The following is a 9,545-nucleotide window of genomic DNA, read 5'->3' on the forward strand; positions in this document are numbered from 1 at the left end:
TTCTCCCCATGTCATGCGGTGCATCTCAGGGCTCGATCATCGGTTCAGCTTTACTTTGTTAACGAATGATCTATATGGATCCTTGACTCATAGTCGCCTCATCTCCTAAGCTGACGACACTGTGCACGTGGACTGCGCGCCCCCTGACGGACCGGGTCTCGCCGACATCAAAACCAGACCGGAACGTACCATGCGTGAACTCCAGAACTAGTTCAGTGCCAAATCTCTCCAAATAAACCAAACAAGAACTGCTTCTATGCTCGTTGAGTCAACGCAAATCTTAAAAAGCCAGCTGACGTCCACTTTGAAATAAACAGTTCAACTGTGCATGCCTGAAGTACCAACAAAATTCTTGGCGTCATATTTAACTCAGGTCTGTCATTTGGTCTCCCATGTCCCAAGTGTTGCCAAAAACGCAATGGCACAATCGTTTCTCTGTGCCAATTTCGTCATTAATTCACTTCAGATCTTCTCAAACTATCATTCAGGTGCGCGTGTTCCCTAATATCACGTGTTGCCTGTGCGTGTTTGATTTGACAGCCAAGAATCATCTGCACAAGATTTAAAACAAAAACATTTAACTTTGCTGCAAGACAAATTACCGGCTCCAAAAAATATACCATATAACTGCGGCTCTAAATTCCCTTGGATGGCCAAGGATCGAAGCCATGGTGGCGCGCCGCGGCGTGATGAAAGTGTATCAGTCGCTGAAGCAGGTAGGTGCGCCTCACGAGGTCCGCGCGTTTTTAGTGTCATGCACCGCAGTTTCCATCCGTCAAACGTGCGCCCCGGAAAGAGGTAGTCTGCACCTGCGCAGACAACGACTGACCGCCAAACAAAGGACGTTTTCGCATCGATCTGCAGCTACCTGGAACCGCTTGTCATTGTGCGTCTGTGATGCCGCAACACTGAACACGTTTAAGACCGCCATGCGTGATGTAATTTTTCGCCACTGACCACTGACTACTCACCATAGTGCATTGATAGGCCTGTTTCAGCTCTTTCACCATTGATCGTATGGCTTTGTTGTACCATTACCTGTAGCATTCTATTGCATACCTGTTGCGCGCGCCCATGTGCACTGCAGCCGTATGTAACATAAAAGTGGCCTCGACCTGAAACTTTAATAGTCACCATGTGGATGGTTTCCAGCATACCAATACTGATAACAATGCACGAGTTCATGAACGGTGTCCGGTACTGCACATCCCTAATGCATTATTTGTCTTCCTGGAGACTGCCGTGTGTCTTGGTGTCTGTGAGCACCTGTCATCAAATCAGCTAAAAAACGACAGCTAAAAATGTGAATTATCGCTTTGTTCTCCAACATACCTGCTCGTTGTAATTAAGCACGATGATACTTCTTGTAGCGGACAGGAACAAAACAAACAAACAAAACTGGTAGATTTGTTTGTGTTGCAGATATATTCGTCATCTCGCACGATATGGAATTCATCCAACATGTGACCCAGTTACACAATAAATATTTTCCAAAACAAGCAGAACAATATCACAAAGCTCAAAGTTTAGTTGCTGTACTTCTGGACGGGACGGTAGGCGTAGATGGGCTCCTGCTCTGGCTCCTGGTACACGGGAGCGGGCTTGTAGACGGGAGCGGACTTGTAGACGGGAGCAGGGGCGGCCTTGTACTCGGGCTCCTCGGGATACTGGGCCTCGCCCTCGTACGTGACCTCAGCGTTGTAACCAGCGTAGTCGTCGACTGTGTACTTGACCGTCTGGACGCGGCCGTCGGGCAGGGCCACCGTGTAGTAGCCGGACGTCTGCTTGCCGTCGCTGTTCTCGTTGGCGGCGAACTTGGAGCCCGACTCGTAGTCGCTGACCGAGTAGTCGAAGGCGTACGGCGAGGGCTCGAACTCGGGCTCCTTGTAGGCAGCGGGGGCGTGGTAGGCGGTGGGGGCGTGGTAGGCAGTCGGAGCCCGGTAGGCAGACGGGGCGTCGGTGGCGGCAGCGACGGCCAGGAGGGCGGCAACAATGAAGACCTTCATTCTGGCGGTGGGTGGTGTGTGTGCGACTGGATGGTCAACTGTTGACTGATGCCAAGACGCCGAACACTTTCCCTTTTATACCAATCTGGAGCGACCCATGGCCTTGGCACGATCACGGCGGGTGGACACCTCCTGCGTAAGTGTTTTCGAAAACAGGGAGTGGCGGACATGGGCGGGGTCAGTGTCCAGATACTCCCGTCGGTCACATTTGGGTTATGGCCACCGACACAGGCCGATCTGGCTACAAAGCGGCCTTGACGTGCGTGATCTTGAGAGGAAAATAAAAACTACGTCCTGAAAATTAACTGCGAAATTATCAAAACTAAGTGTGGTGCCAGGTACATGTGACATCATGGGAGTATCAGAGGTTACAGAAAATTTGGACGCGAATGCACAACACGTATAAACTCACATCCACACAAGGCGGGGTCCAAGAGCGGACAAAGAGGTCATGCCTCCAAAGGTTCTGAAACCATGATATGACCAACTTCCCGAACGACCTGACGTATGCTGTTATGTGCATGCTTCCTCGTGTTTTCTGTAGTTAATAGCGTAGGTTTTCGTTTTGTTATTGTTGAGGCAGCTAAGTCTGGTAGTTTTTCTCTCATTTGTTGTAGGTTCCCGACGAAAAATGGTAGAATCCCCCCGCCGTGAAGACGCAGTCTACCTCGCGGGGGAGCACGTTGTCACAGCGGCGTGATCAACGCATCACGCTTACCGTTTCATGCACGCGATGTTCCATGGCGAGCCGCTGCGCCTTCTTTTAATGTCAGCCCATCTAGCGTAAGGAATGAATGACGTGACATATTAGACTGTCCGTGTCTGAGAAAAGAACACCGGTTACGAAGCCACGCCGTCGCCTGTCCTATTATCCCATTCTATTGGTGGCGTTTATTTGATTAATGGGACTAAAGCTAGAGTGTTGAAAATATATGGATGACACCCACCAATTTCAACCATATGGTGTATAGTGCTGTCACTCGTTTGACACTGCCGGACATTGGAAAGCTCTTTAAAAGAAATCACGGTTACTGCTATTCGTGATTTTGAATTATCAGATGATTGACAAAAGATAATATAGTAGTAATGAGCTTATTCCTCGGAGAAAAACCTGGGGAATGAATATATAGATGGGATGTGGAGGCATGGACAGCGTGCCCTTGAACAGTTTTTAGAGTTCATTAACACCGTGTATCCAAATCTAGTTTTTACCATGGAGCATACAGGGGGCAGAAAAGTGGTCCCATGTTTGGATAAACTGGTGAGGGTGGGTAGGAGGAACAACTGCACGTCGTTAGAAACGGACCTCTTTATCAAGCCCACGAAACCTGATATAAGTCTGCATTGCGAACCTGCGCATCCAACTTCCCCTAAGCACAAGATAATTCGTACTATGTTTTATGGGGCTTTAAACAACTAATCAAGCGGCGAAAAGGAAAGAAAGACCATAAACAAAATACGGACTTCACTACACTAGGCAATGGCATTCTACGCGACTTTTAGGTAAAATATCGGAAAAAGTAAAAAAGAGTTTAGAGCTCGTCGAGGGATGGATGTTAGGAGGCGGGAACACCTCTTATCGGACGATGGATTCTTAACGCTACCCTACGAAGATAAGCATCTGCTTTGGAAAAGCAAAGCCTTCGTTAAAAAAACTGTGCGTACACATAGCTCGGAAGCACGACGATAAGCTAATAAAGCCCCGGTGAAATCTCCCATCTCGAAGTTTTTACGCAAAAAACGTGGTTTTCGAAATCAAGTGTTAACGGGATGAAAAACATGGAAGGGACCTAGTCTACATCGTGGAGTCCATGCGCCCTATTTGTTTGAAATATAGTGAATACCTTCGAGACACTAAAAACAAAATAAGGAATACCCCTTTTGGTGCACCATTTTTGGCCAACACACGCTCAGGCTGAAATGGAGGGAGCTATGGACCCTATGCCCCTTTTAGAGCTCAGCCATCTATCAAGCACAGGACCACCCTGACAGGAAAATAAGTGAATCTATTCTCATAAAAAGTCGGCAACCAAATCTCAACATACAGGGCTCATCATGGCCGATTATGCGAACGAGACATGTGCCTTCATGTGTGATGTGTGCTAGCTGAAAATTGCTTACATGTGTGAGTGATGCCTGATGCGTGATATGCGATGCCATTTATGTTAAAATCGTTTGCATGGTTACTTGATGCGCGATGTGTGATGCCTGTTTACTTCAACTTGCTTTCTTGTTTGAGTGAAGCGTGATTCGTGATGCCTGTTTTTGCTCGAATTTGTTTGCATGTACACGTATTTTCGCGTATTCTAATTCTTAGATAAGCACTGTATCATAGTAATGACTGGCAGTTGCTCTTTGTTTAATCCTCTGAATGCTGGTGTTCTGTATACTTTGTGACATGCTGTTAAAAAAAACAACTCGAAACTCAGGTGGGATCATCGGCAGACAATTTTAAATTCACTTCTGCTATTGTTTCTATAAAGGTATGTTGCTGAAATATCACTCCATCTTTATCTTCATTCTCCCGTTTTTTTATGTGAGGAATAAGGCTATTACTACTGTCTTATCTATGAGAGTAATGTTCCTCGCAAATGCAATGAATAACTTACGTAATCGTGAATGACAAAAATAAAGTTAGAATAAAGTGTGCATGATACTAAAGGGAATGCTCCCCATTTGAAGATATTGAGGCAGAGATCAGATATGACGGGAAAAGCTTGCTTGTAACTTTTGGTAAGCTTTCAAGGTTCAAAAACAACGCTAAGAAGTAAAGTTTCAAAGTTTGTAAAAATGCACCCCTTTACGTCATTGTTTGATGGCGCTGTAGAATGGTTTTGTGACGACAACAAAACCTGGCAGCATATTACAGCCAGACCTAAAAATACCTCGAAACACACGAAAGCTGCCGCCAACTGGCCATTCTTGTCGCGGGGCTGTGTCGGGTGCCGGATTAGTGGGTGGTTTGTTTGTGGACTTTTTTGTCCTTGTGCTGGCCTTAAGAAGAGCTTTAGTGGACTGTTTGACATACGGAGTGTGGCGACCGCCAGCTTTTATGGAATATTATTAATACCAAAGCACGATATGCTGCGCTGCTGCTGTTGCTGCTATGCTGTTGATGATTTTGTCAATACTTTATGGTCGACCCATCATTACCTGCAGCACTGGGGTCCTGACATTGATATCATGTGACGTGCACAGTAGTTACTCTCGTTATTGTTTGTAACTGGAAATATGGTGCCATGCAAAAATTAATAAATTTGTAACGTTGCTATGAATTGATTGCCAAAGCGTTGCTATTTCTATGGTAAAGATGACAAGGTTGGGCTACCACGAATGCTTTTTGTTTGCTTAGGAGTAGTTATGTGATAAATAGTTAACCCTGATATAACCACTGTGGTGCAATGATATTCTTGCTGTTGATAGTCCTTGAGCATTGTTAAATCAGTTGTTGCCAGTCATTCATAAATTATAAGGTGCTGTCTCATAGGATGGACATAAAGTAGTCCACCAATGTGGTACACGGTGTAATGGCACGGATCAACAGCTGTGGCACAACCTCAGTGCTGTACTGTGACATGACATAATGAGCAACGATATGGCTTTTGTACTGCAATCCATTTTGCTTTCATAATAAATTTCATCATGAAAAGATGGGTTGAGTGTGCTGTCTTGTATTGGCTCCCCATCTGACATATGATTGACCAGAAGCACATGACACAATATACAAATCACTTTCTGCGAAGCGGACAACCAATAAGTGGCGTTACTTGCTCAGCCTGTTCTGGGAATCCACAAAACGTAGGCGAGAAACGTGCAAATGCATCTTCGCACTTCCACAGTCATGCAAAATGCTGCAGTCAGTAGGCTGCTTTACTAAAAAATAACAGGAGAATTTTACATGTGGTGAAATGACACTGCAAACATGCTGACCCTGCACAAGGCTGGAAACATGACGTGTACATGACATGACATGACATGACATGTGCATGTAGTTATGGTTGGATGGGCAAAATGCAAGGAAGTGATGAAGCTGCAAGTGCACACAAGGTTTATAATGAAAATATTATTATATGCTATCCAAGACACCAACAGCAATACTTTTCCGTCTTTCTCAGCACCCAGCATCTCATGCAAGTTGCAGTGACTATGACATTGATGACTCACGAGCAATGCTCGCCTGCATACAAAATTTGTAAGACAGTACGATGTGCATCAGTAATAATACAACTCTATATTTCCAGAATGCTTTAGGGAAAGAAAGTTTTACAAAGTCATGACATGTTACCCTATACTGAGCATGCGCATTAATGAGCCGCACGCACCAGCCCCTTCCGCTTAAATGAATTGCTGATATCACAACACGCAATGGATTAATTACATGCTGCAATGCCTCAATAGGTTCAAAATGTCGGCAAGACCATACAGCTAGCATTTGTACGCCAGTGCGAGATAAGTGCTAGTTCTTCTCTCAGTTTGCCAGCGTTCCCTCGTCATGTTGAAATACAAACATAAAGGTAGAGGCAGGTATCAATATATCACACTTTATTGGGAGCCAGTAGACTTTAAAAATACCAAAAACAATGTTCTCCCTCAGAAGTACAAACCTCGCACGCCCCCCCCCCCCCCCATCACATCAATATCAATGCAAGCCACTGGCACACACCACCAGTGATCATACATATTTCAAGCCCCCGATTCACACCCTTTTGTCAAATAAGTGTGATCTCACACTTGTGCAGCTCGCAGAACTATCAAATTACAGGTTTTCTTGCAATTTCCGCACAGATTTTCATTTATAACACCGTATTTCACCGTAACCTCCCTTCAGAACAAAGTTCCAGGGGGCGTTCATGGTAATGCAGCTCAAGAGGCTGTACTTGTACTACACAATTTTTGGTTCAAGATTTAAATTTGTGGTACAACATGTATGAAATATTTAGCGAAATATATATATATATATATATATATATATATAATTACTGTAATGTTTACCTAATTTCATGATGTCTTGCTAACCCATAAACCCGTGAAATGTTCTGTGCTCCGGTACACAAGGCGCCAACCGAGCTGCCTGTAAGAGATACGTCAGAGGGAGAAGAAGAAAAAATCGCCAGCAGGGGAAAGAAGACAGATCTGCCGTCGCGTCTTCTTTCTTATAACTTTCGGGAGAATGTCCGTTTTTTGGTTACCGTTCTTTTTTTTGCAGACAGTGGCGTTTTCCTTTAGCATTGACCTGTGGCCCAGAAATGAGGAAAAACGATCCGTTCACGACGAGTGCCGCACAGTCCGAATGTGCTCACGCTTATGTCCGCGACATGCATTCAGCAGCGAAATCTTGCTAACAGCCAATCATCTTCCGGGCATTGTATTCTACCCGCCGCATCATCGCTTTTGCGAATGTACCAGCGGCCATGCTGTTTTGACCATAAGCAGAAAACAGTCTGTGGTATAACCGCAATCGCATGACGTTTCTATGGCGTCATTAATGCCGACGCAACTTTGAAGTAAGCTCCAAATGTACCTTCTTGCACTTTTGCGGGCGTGTAACTCAGGAACCAGAACGTTTTGGGTCTTAAAAAAGACATGACTGTGAACTGCATCAAAAGCTCCTCACGATGGCTATTTCAGCTCAAAACGCCACACAAATGTGGAACAGTCCCTTTAACAAGCCTATGCCATGCATTGTGTGTGAGGTAGTTGCGTAGGAGTAGGTATTACGACTGCCTAGTTAACCGATTCGCTGTCGATTTGGTCGTTCTAATCGCTGGAAGCGCAGTGTTGGCCGACGGAATTAGTCGTTTTCAGTCGTTCGGTCAGTACGGAAGACGTCCCCTGTGGAGGGGGCGGCACCCGAAGGGTCACGCGGCCCGACTCTCGGATTAGGGAGGGCGGTGCGACACGTTGGTGGGGGCGAATGAATGAACAAAGATTTGCGGAATATGAGAGAAGGCAGGTGAATGGGATGATATACACAACCGGTATTTCCCTTTCTATATCGCGTTCGTAAGCTCAAAGTGCCTATGGATAATGTGGTCAGCCTCATCGTATCGTTTGCTGCGATTTGATATGCGACGCAACATATATATCACAAGACAAAAGACATTTAGCTAATGCGAAGCGCTTCCGTCTTTATTACTTCATTTTGGCTATATAGAAATCCATCAAACCCACTTTCTGCAAAATACATATCATACACGATCCGGTCTCATGAAGTGCCGTCCCAATGAGTGGTGACATCTCACATACCTGCTATATTTTAGAGTACATGCCCGTATTCGGAGACTGGAATGTTGGCAGAATGTTGGCGGATAGTTCTGGTACACACATAACTCTCCGCATGATGTACCACGTTTTGCAAAACAGTGTGATTGAATGATATTTTACCGACATACCCTGTTTCCTGCGAGTATAAACGCAGCTTCAGGCAATGTCTGAGTTATACGCCACCCTTGCAAAGTCGTTTAAATGGGGCGAGGGAAACGGATGCAGATTTTGACGGTGGTATTTTCCACCAAACTAGAATTTGTTTGTTAAGTTAACCAATCTCCCCACGATATGCTACTGTGTGGAAAAGAAAACTGTGATAGCGTATAGAATGTGGGTCCTAGCTGTTAGTCAAAGCCAGGGTTATCCTTATTTCTGGGAACTGCCCGCACATCTTATGTTGCCAAACGCTTTTTAAAGTTCAGCAAATGTTGTCAACACGCCTGGAGAAAGATTATGAATAGATACCTCTAAAGCAGCACAAGCTCAAAGTTTTTTCAAGCGTTTATTGTTTAAATCCATCATTTCAGCGAAAGTCACATGTGGTTTGGTGGTGAATCGGCTCAAGTGGTGGTTTCCCCTCCTCCGTCCTTATTCCTGTCTTATTGTTACAAAGATCGGCTTCGACTGTGGCAAATAACACCAGGAAAAATTGCGTACAGGCCCCAGGTGCTCTTGCTGTTGTGGTAGTGGCATTGTTTCGAGCAGTTGCTCGCCGCGCGGAGAATTCTGGTCTTCTGCGCGGCGATTGCTGCCACTTTTCTTTGGTAGCATTGACACCCCAACCAACGTCAAATGCGCGCCAGGTTTGAAAATACATTACCTGTCGAGATGTGGACTGGGTTGTGTGCGTGAGGAGGACAGCTGTGGGTTAGCGCTCGGAATAGAGGCAGTCGAAGTTGCGACAGAGTTAATTGAAGTAATATTTGCAAATAGGCTTCTGACAGCCTCATGATCCTACCAAATGGTGCACGAAGGAAACTGCGGTCACTATTCTCCATTTATCAGGATGGCACGTGAATACAACAAACTAAAACATTTTTGTATATCATTTAAATAATTAACGTTTTTCTTTCTTGCTATGCCAAATCTTTCACATGTTTAGCCACTCTACAAATATTTTGACACGTCTTCGAAAGTAGTAAAATTGGATTCAGATAAATAAAAACTGACTGCAATAAGCAGCATCTTTGAAAAGTACAAGGGACGGAGGGGCGTATACGGATAAAAGCTACCGCGTGATTTCCCAACAGTGCCCAAAGGTGTTGTCCCATA

At 45.1% G+C, this 9,545-nt stretch overlaps 1 protein-coding gene across 1 annotated transcript; it reads right to left on the reverse strand.

The window, feature by feature from the left end:
• Positions 1 to 1,589: 1,589 nt before the first annotated feature.
• Positions 1,590 to 1,856, reverse strand: LOC119098652 (cuticle protein 7-like; the record flags this gene model as incomplete). Its single annotated transcript, XM_037221632.1, has 1 exon — positions 1,590 to 1,856. A coding segment is annotated over one exon (267 nt), but the record flags the coding sequence as incomplete, so codon positions are not given.
• Positions 1,857 to 9,545: the final 7,689 nt, after the last annotated feature.

This window comes from Pollicipes pollicipes, unplaced genomic scaffold (genome assembly GCF_011947565.3).
Source record: "Pollicipes pollicipes isolate AB1234 unplaced genomic scaffold, Ppol_2.1 Scaffold_4740;HRSCAF=5597_pilon_pilon_pilon, whole genome shotgun sequence".
Classification (NCBI taxonomy): Eukaryota; Metazoa; Arthropoda; class Thecostraca; order Pollicipedomorpha; family Pollicipedidae; genus Pollicipes; species Pollicipes pollicipes.